Source organism: Mauremys mutica, unplaced genomic scaffold (genome assembly GCF_020497125.1).
Source record: "Mauremys mutica isolate MM-2020 ecotype Southern unplaced genomic scaffold, ASM2049712v1 Super-Scaffold_100252, whole genome shotgun sequence".
Classification (NCBI taxonomy): Eukaryota; Metazoa; Chordata; order Testudines; family Geoemydidae; genus Mauremys; species Mauremys mutica.
In genome coordinates, this window is record NW_025423296.1 from 51,552 (window position 1) to 77,504 (window position 25,953).

The following is a 25,953-nucleotide window of genomic DNA, read 5'->3' on the forward strand; positions in this document are numbered from 1 at the left end:
CTTATCAAAATAAGATTGAAAGGTGACTTAATTGAAGTGTTGAAGGGCCTTAATCGAGGGAAAAGATTGGGTATTAAAGCAGAGAAAGGCATAACAAGCCCCAATGGCTGGATGGTGAAAAGAGACAAATTCATATTACAACTAAGGCACAAATATTAACCAGCGAGGATGATTCACCACAGGAACAAACTATCAAGGAAAGTGGTGGATTCTCCATCTCCTGATGTCATTTGATGAAGACTAGATTCCTTTCTGGAATATGTTTGCCCCAAAAGTAGCTCTTGTGTCATACAGGAGGCCTGTGATATGCAGGGGGTCAGATTAGATGCTCTAATGGTCCCTTCTGGCCATAAAGTCGACTAATTTCTGAAAAATTGAGTGTAGCATTGGGAGCAGCATCTGATGTTTTCCTGTCTCGCTGGCTTGCTTCCTAGAATGAACGCTTCTTGAGTGGGGTGATCCACAGGGAGTAGCTCAAACCTCCAAAGTGCCTGGCCAGGGGCAGGACATTAGCACAGCAAGGGAGGGGTGTGGCAGTGACATCACAAAGGCCTTTTGCAAAACCTCAGTTTATTGGTCAAAGGTGGTGGGGAGGTGGTGACCTCACAGAGAGATGCTGACATCAGCCAGGCAGGACAGGGGCGAGAGGCCAGAGAAACCTCAGAGACCCCTGTGGCTTTGCTTCAGCAAGTCTCCTTCTCCAGGTCTCTCTTTGAGGACTGAGAGATTATTCGGGTTCATGGACGTGAGCGCCAGGAGGAACCTCTTTCGACTTTTCTCCTTCCGTTTTCCTGTTTTACTAGAAAACAGCCATCCCTGTTTAGAAGGTAAGAGCCTCCTCGAGGTTTGAAACCTGTTCAGTCTGAGCCATCTGGTGACAGTTGAATTCTAGGCATGGAAAACACGAGCTTAAGGAGGCAGAATTTTATTCTGCACCTGGGATTTTGTCCCTTAGAATCACTGGGGACATTAGGGTTTGTCCCTTTGGTTTCACCTTTTCCTCCATCCATCCCTCTCTCCTTTCTCTTTGTCTCTTGCTTCTTTTGTCCTCTCTCCTGTTCCCCTCCCAAGACCAGGAGTTGTGTGTGTGTGTGTGTGTGTGTGTTGCGGGGGAGCAGTGTGGTTTTTCCCCGTGAAGCCAGCACCAGACCTGGCACCACTCCCAGTTCTGCCCCCTTCCTGCTACTGCAACCCCATCTCACCTCCTGACCCTGGCTGGGCGCCCCTGGCCCCTCATAGCATGGGGCTGTGCAGGGGGGTCTCCTTGCAACCATGAGTGGGTGTCTGGTGGGTGCTGTCACCTCCGCCAGAGACCCCCCAAGAAACTCACTAGCTTCCTCCGCATGCGGGGAGGGGCTCCTACTTTCTGTCTTGAGGGGGGAGATTCCGTGATGTCAGAACCTATGGTGAGAGGGGTTCGAATCACGAGTGGCAGGGCAACCCCCTCCCCCAGTCAGATTCTGTTAGGGGGCTGGGCTGGGATCTGTAGGGAGGAAGACACAGGAAAAAGCAGCTGCCACAATGGAACCCAGGAGTCCTGGCTCCCAGTCCCCCTGCTATGACCTCTAGACCCACCTCTGCTCCCAGAGCCAGGGATAGAACCCAGAGGTCCCTGGCGCCCAGCCCCCTCCCTGTTCTGACCACTAGACCCCACTTCTCTTTTATGCTCGCTGCCTCTTCTATCCACCCACCCCACCTGTCCATCCCTTTGCTGCAGGTTTCTGGGGTGTCACCCCTGCTCTGCACTCCCCCAGTGCAGCTCAAGGCCTTTCCTCCCCCGAACCACACATCCTCTCCCCTCTCGTGCTGGATCGTCTGTTTGGCCCCCTGCCCCCTCTCAGGGTGCACTGTGCGGCATGGCTGGGGATTGTGCAGTGGCTCAGCACCAGGCAACGCAGAATGTAAACCACAGGCCCTGCCCTGCCCCACCGCACTGGAGCTGCCTTCCAGGTGCATTGGAGCCCAGCACCCTGCACCTGTTCCCTACTGCCCCACAAGGGATGAGCTGCAGCCCCACCATGCTCTGCAGAGGGGAGAAGGGTCAAGCCAACCAGCCCATTTAGGATGGGGGAATCAACACCCTTTTTTCTGCACAGCCACTGACCATCAGCGGGATTCCTCCTTCGCCTCCCTTCTGTGCCTCGTGTGACTAAATCTCTGCACCTAGACAGCTGGTCCATCCGCTGCACCTCAATCCCCCATGCCTGAGCCTCCCTGCCAAAGCCCTGCACCCGGCTCCATAGAATTAAGTCTCACATCTCGCTGGGAACTTGACTTCTTGTGCCCAGAGAGTCTCAACCCCCCTCAGTAGATGACCCGAGTCTGAGAAACACAGTGTCCATCTTCTCTAAAGAAGTACGTGGAGAAATTATATGTGACCATGTGGCTTAATGGATAAGGCATCTGAGTCTGGATCAGGCAATTGAGGGTTCATGTCCCTTCATGATTGTGCTTGTCCAGTTTTACCTTTGGTCTGAAAGTCCTGCTCCCTTCAGGGCTGGAACCTTTTCTTGGCCACTCAGGCCAATGCTCTGGCTTCAGCTAGAGCCCCGGGAAGGAGTTGGGGGTTGGGTGTCACAAAGGCTGGGGCATGAGCCCCAGGTGCTTCCAGTCTCGCCTTTGCCCTTCCTGACTTGCCAAAGAAACTGGGTGGCTGCCCAGGCTGGAGTGTGGAGCAGTTTCCTTCTTCCAAGTGTGCGCCTGTCCCTGTGCTTGAGGGGGTTTGCTACTTGGGAGCCTGGGTGTTTCTCTGCTTCTCGCCAGCTGGGGAAAAGCCTCTTGGGGTAAAATCTCCTGCCCCACTGCCAAAGTGAGCACCTGGAGTGGGAACGGTAAGAGGCCCCACCAGTGGGGCTGGCCCTGCTTTCCTACCGTCTTCTGGTGTTGGCCACAGAGCATCAGCAGCCGCCCCACATGCTGGTCTGTGGGTGGCCTTCAGTGGGTGTTTGGCATGGAAGGGAGCAGGCTGGCTAGGGGTCTTTGTCGCTGTCTGCTGGCCACACATAGGCATGGGCCTCCCCTCCTCTGAATAGCGAGAGTTAGTCTGTGCTTAGAAAGCAGAGACACAGGAGACTCAAGACAAGAGGGTGAGAAAGATTGAGAAAGGACCTATGCAGACAGTCCACACTACAGGGACATTGCCTGGTTAAGGGATGTGGAGGCACCAAATTGCCCCAAGTTTCCTGGTGCCCTACGCAGCTGTGTACTGCTCCAGCGGCGAACTCCATCCCCCGGCTGGCTGAGCCGGCCAGGAAAGCTGCCCTTGCCCCTGCTCCACCTCTTCCCCACAGCCCCCCACCCCCGGTCTGCCCCCACCCCCTCTTCCCACCCCTGCTCCACCCCATCCCCCCCGCCTTCCCCTGAGCTACATCCCGGTGGACGGCAGGCGGGATCAGGCGCATCCAGCACTCACCGGGTGGCGGGAAGTGGAGTGACCTGGCCCCAGCCTGCTCCGCTCTGCCAGCTCGGGCTGGGGGATGGGGGTGCTGTGTAGGGCACCAAAATGTCTAGGGACAACCCTGAATAGATCATTTTTCCACAGGGGCCGATGGCTGTTAGAATAGAGATATTCAGGCTGCCTGCACAGGCCTAGACTTTCAGAACTGCGGTGTCAGAGCTGGGAAGGGGGACACTGGGGAACAGACTCTGTCGGTCTATAGAGGTAAGCCCGACTGGTGTGAAGGGCTTCGGAATCTGCTTGCTGGGAAACTAACCCCAGTAAACATCCCTTTGTCTGCGCTTCCGACTTCTGGTCTTTTGCTGTTTATCGATTGTGTGACAAGAGCCAGGGAAGTGGGCGGGGGAAGGGAAAGCCCTCTAACAATGGCTCCTTGCTCCTCTCCCTCCAGGCTCAGAGGTCAAGGAGGGGCAGGACTCCAGGCTCTGCTTGAGGGATCCTGGCATAGGGGTTGGTGGGGGAGAAAGGATGGTAGATTCTGACCTGTGCTCTGGAGAGGAGGTAATAATTGAAGGGGGGCATTTCTGCCTCCTCCCCTCCTCAGGGTCCCCTGGGCTGGAATTCTACATTCCACAGGGGCAAATGAGGGGGTGACACCATGTGGTCAAAGAAAACCAGTGCTTCAGGTGAGGCTTGAACTCACAAGCTCAGCATAGCTCCTCTCAGCACTGCTCTATAAGTACTGTGCGCTAACCAATTGCGCCACTGGAGCACCTGTTAATTAAAATGCTCTGAGATCCCCCTAGGCTGATAAAGCCAAGGAGTGACCCCAAAACATTCTCAGTGGGGCTGACAGCAGGTAGCGACAAGTGTTGTACTTGGTGGGGTGGATTCTTCTTAAGGGTTCCAGGCCCCATTTCACCCTTTTGTTCTTCCCTGTGTAATAACAGAGCTGGTTAAGACTCAATGGAGAGTCTTGCTGCAGACCAACAGATCTCAAATCACTGATAACCAGCTCTAAGCATTAGTCCTGCTTTGGGACTGTGTCTCTCATGCAAGAAACTGCCCAGTCTGCGCTAGCAGTGAGGCTCCCTCACTAACAGCTGAAATCAGGGAGAGCTGTGTGAAGTGCAGGGCCCCAGGGGTGCCTGAACAGGGGGGAACAAGTGGGGCAATTTGTCCGAGGCCCCGACCCCGCAGGGGCCCCGCAAGCCCTGGCCGAGAATCCCTTCCCTGGCTAGAGGCGCCTTTTTAATTTTTACTCACCCGGCAGCGGTCCGGGTCTTCGGATGCACTTCCGCAGCGGGTCCTTCAGTGCTGCCGAAGATGCAGAGCGAGTGAAGGACCCGCTGCCACTGAAGACTCGGACGCCGCCCAGTGAGTACAAGTGCCGCAGCGGGTGGCGCCTTTTTTATGTCCGCTCCCCCGCTTTGCCCCCGGCCCCCGAATCCTCTGGGGGGCCCTGCTTTTAGGGAGCCTGTTCCGCTCCTGATGGGACCACAAGACGTCCCAGAGCAGAGAGGGTGGCCAGCAGAGCGGTGACGGGGGGGAACGGCAAGTGGCCGGCAATGTGGCCAGACAGCAGAGGGAGAAAGGGGCTTTCCCCCCGGGAGGTGAGAGGTGAACTCTGGGTTTTCATTGACCCAGGGCAGCAGCTGTGAGTGAGGTGCAGTGAGGGTGTCAAATGGGGCCTGGAACCCTTAAGAAGGATCCACCCCATCGAGTACAAACTAGGGAGTCTCAGAAAATGCTAAGTAAAAGATGCTCCAGTGGCGCAATTGGTTAGTGCACAGTACTTATAGGGCAGTGCTAAGAGAAGCTATGCTGAGGTTGTGAGTTTAAACCTCACCTGGAGCCCTGGTTTTCATTAACCAAATGGCATCACCCCCTCATTTGCCCCTGTGGAATGTAGAATTCCAGCCCTGGGACACTGAGAAGGGGAAAAGTTAATAATGACCCTTCACTTATTACCTCCTCTCCAGAGCACAAGTGAGAATCTACAATCCTTTCTCTCCCCCAACCCCTGTGCCAGGATCCCTCAAGCAGAGCCTGCCCCTGGCGTCTGTACTATTGACAAAGACTAAGTGACAGGGACAAAACACTCAAATCCCGCCTGGTGCGGGGAGCCAGGTTTGCTTTTCAAATTCTGTCGTTGGTACATTTCCAGGCCTGGGAAAGTCCAACAACAGCATTTAATGGGAAGCTGCCTGCAGAACAGTTACACTGCACAGAGCTCCTGTGGAGGAGGGGTGGGAATTAGTAACATTTTGAGGATCGTTTGGGAAATGAGCCTTTGCTGTCAAGGTTTGTCTCTGTTCATATTTCACCTTCAGGTGTTATGTTGAGGGATCTTTAGTATATTTTTGGGAGGTTAATAACTATCTCCTCAACTTTATTTACTCAACTTAAAAATTGGTGTCACTTGATTTTTGCATCTCCCTGTGACAATACAACTGACACGTGTGGCTTTCTACTGGGGGTCATGATGTTAAAGTTGGGGAATTCAGTCTCTGTACTTCTGGGAGGGGGTGTTGCTTTTTTATAGCTGCCTCACTGCCAGGCACACCGGGCTGTTAGCTGCACCCACTGTCCTTGCCAGGGGCCCCTGCTGAACCCTGGGCGGCTGCACTGCCATGCTGGAGTGACTCTGCAGGTGGAGAAGCTGCTGTGAAGCAATGTAGAGCAGGTGCAGGAAGGAGCCGGGGTCACTATTCACATTCTGAACTGCACAATTTTCCAAATTTGGGAATAGATTCATAGACATAAGGTCAGAAGGGACCATTATGATCATCTTGTCTGACCTCCTGCACAACACAGGCCACAGAATCTCACCCACCCACTCCTGTAACAAACCCCTAACCTATGTCTGAGTTATTGAAGTCATCAAATCGTGGCTTAAAGACCTCAAGGTGCAGGGAATCCTCCAGCAAGTGACCCCGTGCCCCACGCTGCAGAGGAAAGCGAATGTCCGATAACAATTCTAAGGGGAAGGTGAATGCAGAACAATGACATTAGAGATGCCCAGACCTCCAATGGGGGCAGCGTGGAAATTAATAATGGGAAGATCATTTGCGAAATTAGTCATCACTGACAAGCTTTGTCTCTGTTTCTATTTCACGCTGTGGTGTTAGTTAGAGGAATAAGGACAGATTTTTTACTATATTAATTAAACACTTAATTTTATTTAACCAAGACAAAAACTTAGTGTCACTTATTTTTTCTCTGTCCTAGCAAGAAAGAATTGAATTTTGTGACTTTCTGAAAAGTGCAGCGAGATTAAATGTGGGGAATTCAGTCTCTGTGTTTGTGAGCTGATGTTTTCCTCTCACAGGTCAGTGCCTGCATTGAAATACCAAGAGGGATCTAAGGGCTGGTGTACGCTGGGCACTTCACTGGCAGAGCGACGTCTCTCAGGGTGTGAAACCCCCCCTCCACCCATATAGTTACAGTGACCTAAGCCCTGGTTAGATAGTGCTAAAGAAAAGGAAGAATTGTTCTGTCAATGCAGCTCTTACAGGGATGGGAAAACCTCTCCACTGACTGTCTACTCCAGAGTGCTATAGCAGGTGCCACAGCAGCATTTTAAGTGTAGACAGAGTGAAACTAGATTTAGCTCCAGTTTGCACTGTGGATGCTCAGGCACTAAAATTAGAGTAATCATAACAACAGTGCAGTGCTTGCATAGTTGACAGGATTTGAACCTACACGGGGCAACCCCAAAGGATTTCTAGTCTATTGCCTTAACCGTTCAGCCACAACTACTTGATATACAATTGTTTCACTACACGATAATTCAGTTCTCACTGAATTGTCACTTCAAATTGTTTGCTCAGACCAGCTTCCCGAGCACACTCATGGCTGCGCATGAGTGTAAGTGTGTCCTTAGGTGAACAGCGAGAATTCCTGCCCATTTCCCTTCCAGCTGGAGCAGGATGAGAGTGTGTTTGTGTTAATGACATTGCTGTAGATTGTTGTTCATTCCCCACTCTGACAATTCAGACATTCCCTTTCCCATTCAAATCTCCAGCACATCGTTCCAATAGCCGGGGGCAGGATTTCTCTGGGGCACTGAAATTTTTTCAGGGGGCTGGTGCATGAACTCAGTCTTGCATTCCACCCTTGATGTTTCGTGGACTAACAACAGCAGCAGAAAGAAAGAGCCGAGCCAATATCTCCCTGGCAGGGATGCAGGTGCCACGTCCCCTCTGTCTGACCATCGCCATTGCAGGAGAGAAGGGTTCACTGGAATCAAACGCCCTGGCTCAGACCAGAGACACAGGGAGGTTTTGCTGTTTATGGATCTGTGCAAAGGAAATTGTGTCTCTGTGTGAAATTGAGGCAGGAAATGAAACACCCAATGCCCTAAGGAATGTGGGTGAAGGACTCGGGCTGAGCAATGATTTAACAGGGGTTTGTTTCAATTTATTGGCCTGATTAAAACTATGGGGAAAAGCCCCCTGTACCAGGGGCTGCGGGACAGGACAGGCAGTTCTGCGCGGAGTGTTCAGAGCTGCCCCGTATCTGCCCTTTCTCTGCACCGCCCCTGCTCCCAGAATGCACCAGGCCCTGGACTGAACTCTTCCCCTGCTGGCCGAGCTGGTTTCGTTTGCTGTGATCCTGTTGGCTTGGCAGGGGGGGAAGTGACAGTCCCACCCCAGAGCCAACGCCTCCCTGTCACCCAGCCCCCTGACCCCCAGCAGTGCAGGTCAGCCAGGAGCTGGGCCCTGCCAGGCACTCAGGGGCATCTCCCCTGCAGCTGGGGGCTCTCCCCAGCGTGGTCTGTGGGAGCTCACGCACTAGCGGGGCAGCGGCAGCAGCCACATGGTGGGTTGGGCTGGTGACCCAGGTCCATCTCCTGGGGTTGGCTGGGTTAATGCACAGGCGACTGGCCCCAGCCACCAGCCGAGCCCCACGACCACGCTGCTGCTGTTACCGCACTAGCCCCTCATGCCCCCATTCCCTCACTGAAGCCAGGAGAAGGTTTGCAGGGAGGAGGTGGGAAGGGTTTGACCCCAATATCCCAGAGCTGATTCTCCTCACAAAGGGGTGTGTGCGTGTGGTGGGTGCCATGTGCAACGCCCTGTGCCCAGGAGGAGGGGACCGGAGCTCTGCCACCAGGAAGATTTATCCTGCAGGAGCCCTGCCTCCCTCCCCCAGAGGTTCACCTGGAGCAGAGAAGCTTTGAATCCTCCCTGGAGACTAGAGATGCCCGAGCAGCACAAGCTGCCTGGCAGAGGTTCTGGATCAGGGCCTCATGGGCACATTGGGTTCATTCCCTCAGGGCTGCCCTGCCCAGTGCCAGGGCTGCTCTCACTCCTCCAGCACAGAGGGGGCTGCAGGCTCTTTGCCAAGCTGGGTCCCAGCTCAAGGCAGATTTAACACTAGCAGGGGGCCCAGGTATGTGCTGGTGCTGCTCAGGGAGGGAATCTGGGCCAAAGACTGATTAGAAATTGGGTAACACTAAAGTGGGACTAGAAAGACCCTTGCTGGGACGTGGCGGGTAGGTAGCCCCCATTGTGTACCCTGCCCTTGCCGAGAAGTCTCTGGGAGAGTGGATTCTTCTTAATGGGCCACCAGCACGTCTCGTTGGTCCTGATGTCGGCTGCTCCTTTGCTGATACTGACAAGCTAGTTGTGGGCCTTCCCCACTCACCCCATAGCTCCGGGATGCACAGACAGCAATACTGGTGTGGAAGAAACGAACGCCACGCTCAGGTTTCAAGATCCTTAAGATCACTGACTTGCCCACACAAATGTCAGGGAGTAGACCTCAGTGGTAGAGTGTTTGACTGCAAATGAAGTAGTCCTTGGTTCAAACCCAAATATCCCCTTGAAAACCTGGTCCTTCAACAAAAACAATTATTTCCATTTTCATTATGTTGAGGAGCTCCACTGAGTAGGGATGCCTGAAATGAACAGAAACACTCAACATTTTCCTGTGCAAATGAATAAAAACCTAGCAAACATGTCCCTCCAATGAAATCAGTTCCAATCCTCTAAGTGTCTAGGTTTGTTTTCATCAATGAAACAAAGGCACATGAAGACACATTTGCAGGTCCTTGGCCTCCATGGGCTACAATGTGCAGAAGAACAAGAACCACATCCACTTGGGAGGCATGGACTAGTCTGTATTACATTTGATAAGTAAGTTGCCATTGGGACTGAAAACTCTACTGGGGGTGGACAGGAGCCTGTTGCAAAACTAAAATAACCAAGATTTACCAAATTCCCTGTTACACATTCAATCCTCTCTTTTTTCTATTCTACTAAACTAGGAGCAAGTTACCAGTGAGCCAGGGCTGGGGCGGAAGGAGGGTGCAAGTGGGGGGAGGAGCCCAGGGCTGGGGCAGCAGGGCAGGTGTGGGTGGGGGAGCACTGGTAGGGGGGAAGGAGAGAGTCGAGAGCTGGGGAAGCACAGGATGTGTGTGGGGGAGAGCCCAGGGCTGGCTTGGCAGGGATGTGAGGGTCAGGGGGTAGAGCCCAGGGCTGGGGCAGCAGGGGGGTGCGAATGGTGGGAGACCCAGAGCTGGGGAGGCAGGGGGTGCAGGTGTGGGGAGGGGAGAGCCCAGGGCTCAGGCAGCAAGGAGATGCGGGGGGCAGACAAAATTTTTTTTGCTTGGGGAGGCAAAAAACCTAGAGCCAGCCCTGCCTCCACCTACCGTGAGGTAGGTAGGAGCCAGGGGTGGCTCTAGGAATTTCGCCGCCCCAAGCATGGCAGCACTGCACGGGGGGCGCTCTGGCGGTCGCCGTTCCCATAGCTCTGGTGGACCTCCTGCAGACGTGCCTGCGGAGTGTCCGCTGGTCCCGCGGCTCCGGTGGAGCATCCGAAGGCACACCTGCGGGAGGTCCACTGGAGCCACCTGCCGCCCTCCCACCAACCAGTGGAGCGCCCCCTGCGGCATGCCGCCCCAAGCATGTGCTTGGCATGTTGGGGCCTGGAGTCGGCCCTGGTAGGAGCGGATCATTAGTATCCCTACTTGAAAGAGGGAGAAGCTAAGGCTGAGAAAGGAGAATTGACTTGTCTTAGGTCACACAGCCAGTCAGTGGAAGAGTTGGGAGTAGGACACAAGAGCCCTGATTTTCAAACTAACCATCAGATCTTGAATTTCAGATGTTGAATGACCTGAATAAAGTGCTCTCAGATGAGCTCCAGACCAACAACAGTGCACAGTAATTATTCAGCAAGTATTTGAGGAGAACTGCAATGTTAGAGAGAATCATGAACTGCTCAGAGACAATTAATGCAGAGAAGCAGCAAAATTCATCAAACACAGAACTGGTTATGACTTATTTACTTGGTCTTAAAAGAGAACAACAAGGACCTGAGTCTCCTCCCTGTCAATAACCCCCTGCTCAGCCAATCAGGGTAGAGACAGGACGGGAGGCTGAGGGTTCTCACCAGAGAGCCCAAAGGATGGCCCAGGTCACTGGTGGGGATCACTGCCCAAGCACTATTTCAGCCCCACATTTTTGGATGGACCTCCCAGAGTGGGAGCTGCCGAGCACTCCCCCGCAACACACACACACACACACACCTCGCTCCTGGTGTTGGGAGGGGAACAGGTGAAAGGACAAAAGAAGCAAGAGATGAAGAGAAAGGAGGGAGGGATGGATGGAGGAAAAGGTGAAACAAAAAGGACAAACCCTAATGTCCCCACTGATTCTATGGGACAAAATCCCAAGTGTGAAATAAAATTCTGCCTCCTTAAGCTCGTGTTTTCCATGCCTAGAATTCAACTGTCACCAGATGGATCAGACCGAAAAGGTTTCAGACCTCGAGGAGGCTCTTACCTTCTAAACAGGGACGGCTGTTTTCTAGTAAAATCACTAAAAGGGAAGGACAAAACTCGAAAGAGGTTCCTCCTGGCGCTCACGTACCTGAACCCGAATACTCTCTCAGTCCTCAAAGAGAGACCTGGAGAAGGAGACTTGCTGAAGCAAAGCCACAGGGGTCTCTGAGGTTTCCCTGGCCCCTCGCCCCTCTCCTGCCTGGCTGATGTCAGCATCTCTCTGTGAGGTCACCACCTCCCCAGCACCTTTGACCAATAGTCTGATGTCCTGCAAAAGGCCTTTGTGATGTCACTGCCACACCCCTCCCTTGCTGTGCTAATGTCCTGCCCCTGGCCAGGCACTTTGGAGGTTTGAGCTACTCCCTGTGGATCACCCCACTCAAGGAGCGTTCGTTCTAGGAAGCAAGCCGGCTAGACAGGGAAACATCAGACGCTGCTCCCAATGCTACACTCAGTTTTTCAGAAAGTAGTCAACTTTATGGCCAGAAGAGACGATTAGAGCATCTAATCTGACCACTTGAGGATCACTTAAGCTGCAGTTAAGCACTCTACCACTGAGCTATACAGCCACAATGACCTGAGAAGGACAAACCCTGCTTCATTGAGGTCCTTTGCCATTCCCAGACCACAGGTGGTTTTAAAAATGGGGTTTGATTAAACTTCTTAAATGTGGCAAACACCACAGCTTGCACACCCACCGATATAGCTTCTTCCACTGACATAGCTGCCACCTCTTGCAAAGTGGCATAACTGCACCCACAGGAAAACTCTCTCCCCTCAGCATAGAGCAGTGGTTCTCAAACTGTGAGTCAGGACCCCAAAGTGGGTCATAACCCTATTTTAATGGGGTTGCCAGGGCTGGCATTAGACTTATTGGGGCCTGGGGCTGAAGCCAAAAGTCTGAGCCCCACCACCCAGGGCTGAATCCCTCAAGCTCTGGTTTTGCCTTCCCCTAACTGGGGCAGGGCTCAGGCTTTGTCTCCCCTGCCTCTGCTCAGTGTGGAGGGGCTTGGTCCCTCTTTCCAGGGCCATGGAGTAAGTTGTTGGTTTTTTTTGGCAGAAGGGGGATGCAGTGAAAGGAAGTTTGAGAAACCCTGGCATAGAGCCTCTGAATATGTCTAGACTTGGCTCTTTGTGGCAGATCAGACACTGGAAGTGCAGCCATGGAGACACCACACACCAGCCTTGTCTAGCAGGCAAGAATCAAACCTCTACAGACAAATGCCTGTTGTTTTCTAACCCATCTCCCTAAGCCCTCAGCCACCACCACTTAACAAAGGGGCTTTTCTACACGATGGTTCTGGTCTCACTGAAGGGTCATTTCCAATGGTTTGTTCAGACCAGCATTAGGGGAAATGGTGCCCTGGGCAAAGCTTGTACTTTGGCACTTCCCCGTTGCCCCTGGACGATCCCCACTCCCCCTTTACCGCTAGCTCCTGCACTCCCAACCCTTGCGCCTCCTTCACCCCTAACTCCTGCCCCCTCCTGTGCCCCCTTTGCCCTTAACTCCCTGGGCCACCAGCCATTGCCCCTCTCCTGCAGCCCCTTCACATGGCTCCAGTGCTGGGGGCCCCGCACTTGTTCTCCCTTTCCCTGGGCTTTGGCATCACTAGCCCCTGCTTAGCGAGTAGGGTTCAGTGGTTCCCAAAATGTGGGGCATGACTCCTAGGGGGACACAGAGGAACATTCATGGGGGCACCTCAGGGCGTGAGCCAGCCCCCATGGATGGAGCAGCACTCAGCCCCACTCTGCCCCAGCTCTTCCCCAACCCCACCCTCAGCCTGGGCCCCTGGCTCCCAGCTCAGCCTCGACCCCCTTACCTCTGTCTGCACCCCTCTCCCCACCAAGCAACAGACACACTCCCAACCCGAGATCTTGATCGCACCTTCTGAGGGTCCACAGCCATGGCTAAGAGGGCACAGTGTGAAATGTTTGGGGACCACTGGTTTAGGGTGATGTTCTCAATCACATCTATGCAGTCCAATAAAAGCTATTTCTCACCCACTGACCCCTCCATCAGGACGGACTAGGTCTGTTCTGCTGCCCTTCACTCATGCAGGAAGGATAATAACATTTCATTCTATTCACTCCTAAAGTGATTTGTAACCTGCCACCAGCCAAAACGGGTCATTTTGGGAAAGCGGCCCCATCATGCTGCATACCTAGGCAGAGTAGGTGTGTCTATGCAAACACGGTCTGTTCCTGAAGTCTTTCCCCCAGCTCCTCACTAGATGTGAGGGGGGAGCTCATTCAGCCCCTGCTTCCGCTTAGTATTTAAAAACTCCTTATTGTCCCTAGCTCTGCTGGCCTTAGATTTCTCCTCCTGTCCAGTTTTCTAACAGCTCAGATGAGGTGGCCGAGTGGTTAAGGTGATGGACTGCTAATCCATTGTGCTCTGCACGCATGGGTTCAAATCCCATCCTCCTCAGATGCGTTTAGTTTTCACGCCTCCTTTGTAGACAACCATCTCCCCCTTTGGTACAATGACAGCTCAAACAATGTTGCTTCTTGCAAACAAAAACCTTCTCAGAAACTCAGAACTCCCTTGCTTTAAATAAAATATCTAAATCCCAGATTTCTTTAAAAAAGAAATTCTCTAGTCCTGTATTTCTTAGTTTTTATCTCAAAAGGTAACATCCTCATCATCTCCCCCAAACACCCTGGGACCTGCCCAAATTATTAAAATTCCCTCACCCCGAGCAAGGCCAGAGCAGTGAACCAGAGCTAGTGTCTAGGCCAAGCTGTTCTGAAGGAGGCAACTCCAACATTTTCTCCCTGCTTCCCTTGGCAAGGTCTGACTGAGAAAACAAAATTCCCCAAACTGAAAATTTTCTGCTGAAAAACTAATACTAGTCTGTTTGGGGACTTTGGTTTGCAAGTATTATTGTTATTATTCTCTTCTGATTTCTGAATCAGTTCAGTTCAGTCTTTGTCCTCCAGGTGTGTTTCCAGCTGCTGAGTTGTGGGGGAGAGAGGCCAAGTCATGATGTCTCTTCCCCTCTTTCATAGTTTCTTCCAACTTGCTAGGAAACTCCTTTGTTACCATGTGAGTCAAGCAGTGTCCATTGTTTTTGTGCTATCTCGGAGAAGTCTGCATTGTACACGGTTCCTGGGATAGTCTTTGGGAGTGTGGATCCCTTCAATGGGCCAGCAGCGAGTCTGGCTCCTCCCTTGTCACACTTGAAAGGCTGGTGGGGGGCATTTCTCAACCTCATAACATATCTCAGTAACACACACAGAGCAAAACTTCATAATTTCCCAACCAATGCGAGCACACACAATCCAACACGATATTAATGTTCAACAGATCAAGACTTTTGAAATGATATGTCACAAGGCAGACTTTGAACAAACCATGTCATCATTATATGAGAGTGGTGAATATGGGGCTTCCAGGTGCTGCTCTGAACACAGCCTGCCACACCTGGGCTTCCATTGCAATGGAGACATACCCTTAGTGTCCATCTCTCCTGGGATAAAGATGGCCCACACCTGACTCTCTGCCAATCCCCACTGGGCCCTGAGAAGTGTTGTTCGTGTTTGTATTCTATGAAGCAGATGAAGTTTTGCTCCCAAGTTGTGTGTGTGATTCTTTGGACAGGTCTACACTACAAAATTAGGTTGGTGTAATTACATTACTTAGGCTGGCAATGCAGTTCTATCAAGCTAATCCCGGTATAGATAGTGGCTCAGCTGTCAGAGCTTTCTGGAGCTATAAAAGGGGAGGGGCCCAGCCTCTGTAGCAGGAATGCAGGGCAGGTGAGTTCACGGCAGGCATGGTGGAATACTGGTGGAGGCCAGTTATGGTGATATAATGACCAGCAGCATTTACACTGACATTTGTCACTTTAAGTTTGCTGCAAAAAGCACTAGGCCTCTCGTCGAGGTAGTTTTATTTTGTCACCAAAACAGGGCAATTTTGTCGCCAGACGTGGTATTGCAGTGTGTGCACCAGCCAAAAACTGCCGACCGAGGGAGCGTTGTGTGTTTTTCACACATCTGAGCAATATATTGATGCTGAAGTAACCTTGTAGTGCAGACCTGGCCAAAGATTCACACACACAAACATACACACAGCTTGCAAGGAAAACCTCACCTGCTCCTCTGCTTTGCAGAATCCAAACACAAGCAAAGCTTTTCAGGCCCCAGTGGGGATGGCAGGGAGTCAGGTGTGGGCAGCCACTGTGCTGATGCCACAGACAGGCACTGTGGCTTAGCTGGCTAAAGCACCTGTCTTGTAAACAGGAGATCCTGGGTTCAATTCCCAGTGGTGCCTTGTTGACTAACTCTTGAGCAACCTGGTATTGGCTACTGTGGGAGGAGAAAACACAGAGCTCTTTGGTCCAGCCCAGTATAGTTGTTTCAATTATACTCACAGGCACTGATAACAGACTTACTGAAAATTTGGGAGTTAAGAGCTGATAGGTCAGTGGTCCAGCCTGTCACAGATGATCCTGCTTCCTCTGGGACAGGGGCAGGTCTGGGCTCTCATGCTGAATGGCTCATTGTGGCTGCCAGAACCTGTGAACAGCTCATTTAGTTTCCACCGAGGGTTGAGTCCTGCTTTGTGCACCGTGTGTGATAATGAAAATCCTAAACCACCCTTTGAAATAACGAATGCAGCAGGACGTGTTACTGTCCCTGCCCCAGAGCAGACAGACCAATGGAGAAATGCCATTGAGTCCAGGGTAATACTCCACTGCCATTTTACCTTGTTTGCTTGCTAAACTCCCTCCCAACCTTGAGGGCTCCCAGAGCCCGGTATTGAGCCTGAGCCGAGATGTCTACACTGCAAATTTACCACCCCACGGCCCTAGCCTGGGAGCCTGCACTGGCACGGGACAGCGCTGGGTGTTTCATTGCAGTGTGGACATAGCCTAGCATTATGTCTACACTGCCATTAACACACCCAAGTCACTAGTCTCAAACCCTGGGTCAGTTGATTCAGGCTTGTGAGGCTTGTGCTGCAGGGTTATAAAATTACAGTGTAGACACTTGGGCTTGAGCCCAGCCTCCGAGACCCCACGAGGGGTGAGGGTCTCTGAGCCTGGGCTCCAGTCTGAGCCCAGATGTCTGCACTGCACTTTTTAGCCCCACAACCTGAGCCCCAGAAGCCCAAATCAGATCATCCAGGCCAGTGGGATTTTATCACAGTATAGATGCCCTCTCAGGGTATGTCTACACTGCAATGTAAGCCCAGGGTTAGCAGAAGTCACGTCAGCAGCCCCAACACATAAACATAAACCACGAGGGAAAGACCCACCCCCAAATACGCTGGGCAGTGTCCTTCTCCCTACGATTTGTAAGTCCGGCAACCAAAAGTCCTTTAACATGAGCCATCCCCTGTCTGCACCCCACTCACAGCTGTTGTCCTTAGTCAGTGCAAGCCTAGAGATGCCTCTGTAGAGTTCACCTGCCATCCTGGGAGGAAAAGGGGGAAAATAAGAAGGCACCGTACTCACTATGCTGTCTAGGGACTCACTCATCCCTCCACAGCCCCCCTGTCCTAACGTTGGTCTAATGCCTAAATTTTAGTATTGGGACCCAGACCCTGACCCACTTGGCTTTGGAACCCCTGTCCCCTGCCTAGCAAGTGCTACTGAATTGAGGGTGAGTCCCTCCATCGGGGTCTGCCAAGCACAGTTGTGCTGCCCTCGATTCACACAGTAAGGATAACAACCCTTTATTTCTCCTGCCCCTATAACATGGAGACTGGGACTCCAACACCAGCCACAAGTGATCATTTCGGCAAGCAACCCAACCTACTTCCAACATACTGTAAAATCCACATGCAGACTCATACACGAAACCTTGCAAGAAAATCTTCCTGAGGGGGTCTGAAGCACCTGCTGCTGGAGGGAAGGAGGGAGCTGTGGGTTGGGATTGAGGAGCAGCGTGAGGAGGGGGGGCCTGTGGGTTGGGATTGAGGGGCACTGGGAACAGGAGGGGGCTGTGGGTTGGGATTGAGGGGCACTGGGAATAGGAGGGGGCTGTGGGTTGGGATTGAGGGGCACCGGGAATAGGAGGGGGCTGTTGGTTGGGATTGAGGGGCACTGGGAATAGGAGGGGGCTGTGGGTTGGGATAGAGGAGAAGGGTGAAGAGGAGCAGGCTCTGGTTGGGAGTGAGGAGCAGTGAGCATAGGAGGGACTGAGGGTTGGGTCTGAGGGGCACTGGGAGTAGAGGGGACATGGGTTTGGGCTGAAGAGCATCTTCATTTGGGGATCCAGCAGGACAGGGGAAGGCAGCAGGTGAATCTAATTCCTTAGGGATATTCTGTGTGTTTGTCTGTGTATGTGTGTGTGTGCAGGGGAGGAACATGCTCTATGCCCAGAGGCCTTTATTCCTCCAGGCTGCAAGGACACAGCGGCTGTCAGGAAGTTGCCCCTTCAAACCCACACACAAAAAGGACCTTCTGAGGAAAGGGAAAATCCTGCAGAGAAAAAGTAACATCAAAGAGGACTCCAGAAAGACAGTGTAAGATCTTTGTGAGTAGTTTATCACCTGACCAGGGACTTGAAGCCTGGACCTTCAGATTAAAAAATCTGATTTTCTGCCAACTGAGCTAGCCAGGTTCACAAAGCAAAAGAGCAAGTTGGTGCAGAGGAGAAACTAGTCAAGAAAACAAGAGGGAAACAATAGTGGAAACCTGCTGTTCTCTCTGGCCTGGTCAACACTACAAGTTTATATCGAATTTAGCAGTGTTAAATCGGATTAACCCTGCACCCGTCCACACAATGAAGCCCTTTATATCGATATAAAGGGCTCTTAATACCGGTATCTGTACTCCTCCCCGACGAGGGGAGTAGCGCTGAAATCGGTATTGCCATGTCGGATTAGTGTTAGTGTGGCCGCAATTTGACGGTATTGGCCTCCGGGTGCTATTCCACAGTGCACCATTGTGACCGCTCTGGACAGCAATCTGAACTTGGATGCACTGGCCCGGTAGACAGGATAAGCCCCGCGAACTTTTGAATTTCATTTCCTGTTTGCCCAGCGTGGAGAGCTCATCAGCACAGGTGACCATGCAGTCCCAGAACCAAAAAAGAGCTGCAGCATGGACCGTACGGGAGATACTGAAGCTGATCTCTCTATGGGGAGATGAATCTGTTCTATCAGAACTCCATTCCAATAGACGAAATGCCAAAACATTTGAAAAAAATCTCGAAGGCCATGATGGACAGAGGCCACAGCAGGGACTCAACACAGTGCTGAAACTTAAGGAGCTGAGACAAGTGTACCAGAAAGCCAAAGAATGAAATGGACGCTCACAGAGGGAGGGGCGACTGACTTCTGTAGCTATCCCACAGTTCCCGCACTCTCCGAAAAGCATTTGAATTCTTGGCTGAGTTCCCAAAGCCTGAAGGGTCAAAAACATTGTTGCGGGTGGTTCAGGGTATATGTCGTCCCCTCTCCCCTCCTCCCCCACCCCGTGAAAGCAAAGGGAAAAAAATCATTTCTCGCCTTTTTTCAATGTCACCGTATGTCTACTGGATGCTGCTGTCAGACGCGGTGCTGCAGCGCTACACAGCAGCATCCCCTTCCCTTCCCTTCCCTTCCCGACGGCAGATGGTACAGTCTGTGTGTTTGTGAGCTGATGTTTTCCTGCACTGAAATACCAAGAGGAATCTAAGCCCTGGTGTATGCTGGGCACTGAACTGGCAAAGCGATGTCTCTCAGGGTGTGAAAACCCCCCGCTCCAAGCCCATAGAGTTAAGGTGACCTAAGCCCTGGTTAGATAGTGCTAAAGAAAAGGAAGAACTATTCTGTCAATGTAGCTGTTACACAGATGGGAAAACCCTGCCAGTCACTGTCTACTCCAAAGTGCTATAGCAGTGCCACAGCAGCATTTTAAGTGTAGACAGAGTGAAAGTAGATCTGGCTCCAGTTTGCACTGTGGATGCTCAGGCACTAAGACTAGAGTAATAATAACAACAGTGCCGCACTTGCATAGTTGGCAGGATTCAAACCTGCGCAGGGAGACCCCAATGGATTCCTGGTCCATTGCCTTAACCACTCAGCCACAAGTACTTGATGTACAGATAGTCCACTACATGATGATTCTGTTCTCACTGAATTGTCACTTCAAATTGCTCAGACCAGCTTCCCCAGCACACTCAGGACTGCACATCAGTGTAAGTGTGTCCTTGGCTGAACAGCGAGAATTCCTGCCCATTTCCCTTCCGGCTGGAGCATGATGAGAGTGTGTTTGTGTGAACGACATTGCTGTAGATTGTTGTTCATTCCCCACTCTGACAATTCAGACAGTCCCTTTCCTAGTCAAATCTCCAGCACATCGTTCCAATAGCCGGGGGCAGGATTTCTCTGGGGCACTGAGGGCTGGTGCGTGAACTCAGTCTTGCATTCCACCCTTGATGTTTCATGGACTAACAGCAGCAGCAGAAAGAAAGAACTGAGCCAATATCTCCCTGGCAGAGATGCAGGTGCCATGACCCCTCTGTCTGACCGTCGCCACTGCAGGAGAGAAGGGTTCACTGGAATCGAATGCCCTGGCTCAGACCAGAGACACAGGGAAGTTTTGCTATTCATGGATCTGTGCAAAGGAAATTGTGTCTCTGTGTGAAACTGAGGTCGGAAATGAAACGTCCACATGGTGGCCCAATGCTCTAAGGAAAGTGGGTGAAGGGCTCGGGCTGAGAAATGATTTAACAGGGGGTTGTTTCAATTTATTGCCCTGATTAAAATCTATGGCTAAAAGGCAGCCACTGTTGTTAGTACTTGTACCTGTCTTGGGACACCCCAGTGTGTGTCAAGTCCACTGCCTTCACCAGGGGCAGTCAATTATTATATCAAGTTACAAATTTCTTGGTCAAGGCCTAGACTCCAGAGAAAACAATACACTGCTGATAAGAAGAAGTACATAAAAAGATTTAGCAGCCACCATGGGCATAACTATGATGTGTCGTGTTTCACTCTTTATATCTGGTGCCACCTCCTTTCCCTTTGGCCTTGTAGTTGACCAAGGGCAAAGCTGAACATCTCCTCAGATACCAGGGAGTGTTTATGTTCATTCCTGCGAGCTACACAGGGGTTTGATGTTGTTGCTTTCAATCCTCTGGCTCTGCCAGGATAAGGAACAATTCAGGCTGTCACTGAACTGAAGGAAGAAGATCAGTTTTTGACAGGGAGAGGGACGCCTCCTCTTAAAGGTGTTTGTCTGGCTGGCAGTCCTGGCTCCCAGGTCTCGCCCGTGGGGTGCCAGCAGTTTTGGGACCAGGTCACTCCCTTGGCCCCACCGGCCGCCCCCAGGCGCTCCCCCCTAGGGGCCCTGGCAGTGCAGTGGAGCTGAGCAGCGTCTGCCTGCTCGCTCCAGTGGCTGCCGGCCCCTCCGCGTGGCAGGGCAGGGCAGGGCTGTGCCTCCGCATGCTGCCCCCGCCCCGAACACCCTTACAGGCAATGAGACGCTTCGGGGGCGGTGTCTGGGGGCAGCAGCACATGGAGGCCCCCCAACCCACTCCGCCTTGTAGCCTCAGGTAAGTGCTGCATCCCTGACCCCCTCCCAGAGCCTGCAATGCCAGCCCCTCCCCAATACCTCCTCCCACTCCCAAACTCCTTCCCACAGCCTGCACCCCGTCCCTCCATACCCCCAGCCCCCAAACTCCCTCCCAGAGCCTGCACCCCCTCCCCCTTCCCACATGCCCCCTCCTGCCTGCCCGCAAGCTCCCGCCCAGAGCCTGCAACCCCACGCCTCCTCCTGTTCCCGCTACCCCCTGCCCCAGCCCAGAGCCTGCACCCAGCACCCAAACTCCCTCCCAGAGACCAGCCTCTCACCCCTCTGCACCCAAACTCCCCCCGGAGCCTGCACCCCTCCTGCACCCCAATCCCCAACCCAGAGCCTGCACCCTAGACCTCCTCCCCCCACCCAAACTCCCTCCCAGAGCCTTAGGCAGGTGGAGGGTGGAGTTTTGGGGGGCGGGTTCTGGGCAGTATGAGTGACATTATTGGCCCACTGGGAGGACTGGAGGACTGGCCCTGGCCCTAAGGTAAATTGTGGTTGAGACCCTGCTTTAAGGGATTGGAGCAATGCTGGAGAGACTGACGGGCAGGGAGCTGGGGAGCTGTGTGTGCCCCAAGGAGAGTTGTTGTTGTGCTCTGGTGACACAGAGCGGGGGTGGGGAGTTTGTAAGCTGTGGTGTTTGTATAGAAGAGAGAAAGTTTACTAACCCCCAGGTTAAAAACTGTTCCTGCTCTGGGCTATACAGGACACTCTCTGTTGTGAGTGTAGGTCAGTGGGTGAATGTTTCCCTGCAGGATAATGGGTTTCTAGTTCCAATCCAAGTGATTCCCTTTAAAAACTTTTTTGAATGAATATCGATTTCCAGACCCATCTCCAGTATGTTCAGGAGTTCGCTGAAGGGGGGTGGGGGGCTTGAAATGAATTTAAACACTCAGCATTTTCCTGTGCAAATGAATAAAGACCTAGCAGAGCTGTCCAGCAGCTGAAATCAGTTCCAGTCCTTGGTGTCTCTAAGGGTATGTCTACACTACCAGATTAGTTCGATTTAACTTAATTTGAATTTGTGGAATCGACCTTACAAAGTCGAATTTGTGTGTCCACACTAAGGACACTAATTCGACTTTGTGAGTCCACACTAACGGGGCAAGCCTTGACATTGGAAGCTGTGCACTGTAGGAAGCTATCCCACAGTTCCCGCAGTCCCTGCTGCCCATTTGAATTCTGGGATTTCCCCACAATGCATGCTGGGGGGAAAAATGTGTCGAGGGTGGTCTTGGGTAACTGTCATCATTTAATGTGCTTTCGGACATCTCAAGGGGAGATGGAGGAGCTTACTGACTCGCTCGGATCTCAGCGAAACCAATATCCCCATTGTTATTGCAGCTTGCTGTGTGCTCCCACAATCTCTGTGAGAGGAAGGGGGAGACCTTTATGGCGGGATGGGAGGTTGAGGCAAATCACCTGGCTGCTGATTACACTCAGGCAGACAGCCGTGCAATTAGAAGAGCCCAGCGGGAAGCGCTGTGCATCTGGGAGGCTTTGAAAGCTAGGTTCCTCAGGGAGCAGGGTAACCTGTGACTGTTCAGTTTCTTTACAGAGAAGCTGAACCTGCCCCTGCTTCAGTTACTGTTGACTTTCTTCTGCGGTTACATACCCCGTTCACCACGTTTCCCCCCTTCCAACACACGTTTAAAAATAAAGTTAATGGAACATTGTTAATTAACAACGTTTTCTTTATTAATGAATTCGCGTTAAAGGGTTGAAACAGGGACGCAGACTGTGGTGGGTAGGGTGTGCAGTGATGTTAACACTGCTTCTACACTCGAGGAATGACAGGCTCCTACTCCTAGAGTGGTCTGCAGTGCCAGACTGGTTGTTTCAACGGAGCCTGCCATCCCTCCTTTTCAGGACTCTGTGTGCAGGGGCTACGTGACCTTGTGGTAGAGGAGGACGGTTACAGATTCCCCTGCTGCGTGGCTCTGTGGTCCGGAACAAGGACCACTGCATAAGTTCTGTAACCGCCCTCCCATGCCACAAAGTCACGTACCCCCCACCCACACAGAACATGGAAAACACCTCCCAGACTGACCAGGGTGCCTACTGACTGCACTGTGTGTGTGACCTGCTGCTGATCCTGCCCCCGTGTCTGTACCCTGGTAAAGGTGACTGTCCTATGCAATTACCAACCCCCTTCCCCCCCTCCCCTTCACAGACAGTCTTCTGTAGAAAAACTTGACGGAAATAGTAATTAACAGCAAACTACTTTTAATAATCAACTACACAGTTAGGGGATGAAACTGGGATTGGGGCTTCGGTGAGCCAGGAAGGGAAGGACTTCTCAACATTTAGGGAATGAGAGCCTTCTTATATTTGTGCACTCTGCAGGGGTGCAGTGACAGTTTTCACGGCCCCTGTCGCCCCTCCTTCTTGTTACTTTGGGTGAGGGGGGTTTGGGACTTTGTGGCGGGGGAGGGCGGTTGCAGATACAGTGCAGGGGGGCTCTGTCCTGCTGTCTGCAGTCCTGCAGAACATCCACAAGGCGCCGGAGCGTGTCAAATTTTCCCTGGGCATTTCCTGTGTGGCTGGTCAGAACATCCAAGCTCGGACTGCTGTCCAGAGCATCAACAGAGTGGTGCACTGTGGGATAGCTCCCGGAGCTACTAAGGTCGATTTCCGTCCACACATAGCCTAATTCGACATAGCCATGTCGAATTTAGCGTTACTCCCCTTGTCGGGGAGGAGTGCAGAATTTGAACTAAAGAGCCCTCTAGGTCGAACTAATTAGCTTCCTGGTGTGGACGGGTGCACGGTTAAGTCGAATTAATGCTGCTAAATTCGACATAAACTCCTAGTGTAGACCAGGCCTAAGAGGGACACTCAGTAGCTGAGGCATGTGCGACACCTCTGTGGTGAGGACAGGTGAAAAAATGCTGGATTCAATGAAAGCTGAGACCGTAGGAGGGGAAGGTGAACGGCGGCACCACACAGGGTCATTACACTCAGACACGGGGCTTCACTGTCACCTCCCCTGTGTTTTCCATCATTTCTATCCTAAGGAACACACCCTCCCCCTCCTCCACACACTGTCACATACAAGCTTCTCCCCTTGAGCCCAGTCCAACCCTCCCACTCCCCCACTCCACGGGACACAGCCTCTCGGTGACTCACCCAGATGGGGGCTTGTCTCTGCATCTCCCCAACAGTGGAGCAGAGAGCCGAAAGGGCCATAGGAGACCAATGGAGCTAGGCAGGGATAGAAAAGACTTCCCCTCCCTTCCCTTCTCAAGAGTCTTGTTAATCTCACCCATGGGATGTTCCAGCACCAGGTGGGTTCAAAGCACCAGCCTTCCCCTGAGCAACGGAAGGGGGAACCAGCTCTATCACATGGAAGGAGGCTCCCCACCTCTGCTGCTGCCATCCTGCAGCCTTTAATATGGATTTGTTTTAGCTAATGCAACCCTCCCCCCACACTCTGCTAATCCATCCATGAAACAAGGAGACAAGCTCCTGAAAGCAGGGTCCAGTGGTACAATGGGTTAGTGCCCAGTACTTACAGAGCAGTGCTGAGTGGAGTCATGCTGAGGTGGTGAGTTCAAACCTCACCTACAGCACTAGTTTCCTTTAAGCAAATAGCTTCTGCCAATCACTTTTCCCTGCAGAAAATACAATTGCAGCTCAGAAGACACCAAGGTCCCCTTGCTTTACAGAGAGTTTTCGTTACTAGAAGCTGAAGGGCAGCCTTTAAGCTCTCTCGCCTCGGATACGCCGGGCTAACTGGATGTCCTTGGGCATGATGGTGACCCTCTTGGCATGAATAGCGCACAGATTGGTGTCTTCAAAGAGCCCCACCAAATAGGCTTCGCTGGCCTCCTGCAGGGCCATAACAGCCAAGCTCTGGAAGCGCAAGTCGGTCTTGAAGTCCTGGGTGATTTCACGCACCAGGTGCTGGAAGGGCAGCTTGCGGATGAGCAGCTCAGTGGATTTCTGGTAGCGGCGGATCTCTCGCAGGGCAACAGTGCCGGGTCGGTAGCGATGAGGCTTCTTCACTCCCCCAGTGGCAGGCGCGCTCTTCCGGGCAGCTTTAGTAGCCAACTGCTTACGGGGGGCTTTGCCGCCAGTGGATTTATGGGCAGTCTGCTTGGTCCTAGCCATTTTCAACAACTCACGGTATTGCTTTACAGAGAGCAGGGCAGATTCCACAGATCTACCAGGCTCTGCTCTCCACCAGCCGCCTGTGTCAGGAGGGGTCGAGCAGAGCCCAGAGCACTGCCCCCGACTCCCCCTCAGTCTTTGCTCCCCAAACCACCTGTGGGCTCACCCTCTTCGCTGTGAGACTCAAACCCTGCCTGGCTTTCTGTATGTTGGGGGGTTTTATTGTCTGTCGTGTTGATGTGCATGTGGGTCCTGTGTGATTTTTGTGGATGCCATATAGTTTTGTGGGTGTGTGTGTGTGTGTGTATGACTTTTGCATGCAGATTGTTTTTTGCTAAGTATTCTTTTGGTATCTGGTTTTTGTGCTTTCTTGTTGTGGGCTTTTGCTGTATTTTTTGCTGTGGATTTGTTCTTTCTATGTTTTGTGTGGCTTTCCCTTATGTCTATATGGCTCTGTGTGCTGTGTGGATTTGGTTTTTGTTTATGTCTGTGTGGGCCTGTGCAGTCTGTGATGGTCTCTTTCTCTCTAGTTGTCTCTCTGTTTGTATCTTCATGTGTAAATTCACTGAAACTTTTCAAACTCTCCACAGCTTTGCCAATTTTCACCAGGAATTTTACTCATTAACAAATTCTCACTTGTTCCCTACCAGTTGGTGACCATTGCCCCAGGGGCATGTCAGTCTCAGGGTCCTGATTTCCCATTGACCCTTCCCCCTTCTATTGGGACTGGGAACTAGCCAACCAAAAATACCCACTCAGTTTTAGTAAAGGGCCAACAGTCCCTTACACAAGCTGGGCTTGTGAGAGAGGGAGAGCTCAGTGGTTTGAGTATTGGCCGGCTAAACCCAGGTGTGTGAGCTCTGTCCTTGAGAGGGCCATTTAGGGATCTGGGATAAAAATCTGTCTCTGGATTGGCCCTGCTTTGAGCAGGGGGTTGGACTTAGATGACCTGCTGAGGTCCCTTCCAACCCTGGTATTCTATAATAGGGTCACCAATGTTCAGAGAAACTAGCACGAGCTGGTCCCATGGTGTAATGGTTGGCATGCTGAAATCTGAGTTCAAATCTCAGTGGGACCTTGTGGTAAATTCCTGGAGATCCAAGTGCTTTCCTATCTCCAGCTGTATAAGAATGAGTTGT

At 52.2% G+C, this 25,953-nt stretch overlaps 1 protein-coding gene and 5 non-coding genes across 6 annotated transcripts; 3 read left to right on the top strand and 3 right to left on the bottom strand.

The window, feature by feature from the left end:
• Positions 1–4,075: 4,075 nt before the first annotated feature.
• On the bottom strand, positions 4,076–4,169 carry TRNAI-UAU. The gene is made up of 2 exons: positions 4,132–4,169; positions 4,076–4,111 (listed from the first exon to the last, which is right to left on the bottom strand). It is a non-coding gene; the product is annotated as a tRNA-Ile (tRNA).
• A 991-nt stretch (positions 4,170–5,160) lies between these two features.
• Positions 5,161–5,254, top strand: TRNAI-UAU. The gene is made up of 2 exons: positions 5,161–5,198; positions 5,219–5,254. It is a non-coding gene; the product is annotated as a tRNA-Ile (tRNA).
• An 8,278-nt stretch (positions 5,255–13,532) lies between these two features.
• On the top strand, positions 13,533–13,614 carry TRNAS-GCU. Its single transcript has one exon. It is a non-coding gene; the product is annotated as a tRNA-Ser (tRNA).
• Positions 13,615–15,388: 1,774 nt separating this feature from the next.
• TRNAT-UGU lies at positions 15,389–15,462 on the top strand. The gene has a single exon. It is a non-coding gene; the product is annotated as a tRNA-Thr (tRNA).
• Positions 15,463–19,133: 3,671 nt separating this feature from the next.
• On the bottom strand, positions 19,134–19,215 carry TRNAP-AGG. Its single transcript has one exon. It is a non-coding gene; the product is annotated as a tRNA-Pro (tRNA).
• Positions 19,216–24,403: 5,188 nt separating this feature from the next.
• On the bottom strand, positions 24,404–24,829 carry LOC123360404 (histone H3-like). The gene has a single exon (XM_045001207.1). The coding sequence runs from the start codon at positions 24,812–24,814 to the stop codon at positions 24,404–24,406; it is 411 nt and encodes a 136-aa protein (XP_044857142.1). The 5' UTR covers positions 24,815–24,829.
• Positions 24,830–25,953: the final 1,124 nt, after the last annotated feature.

Bases quoted from the DNA above. Each gene is read 5' to 3' on its own strand.
- LOC123360404 (XM_045001207.1), bottom strand. From the start codon at position 24,814: ATGGCTAGGACCAAGCAGACTGCCCATAAATCCACTGGCGGCAAAGCC.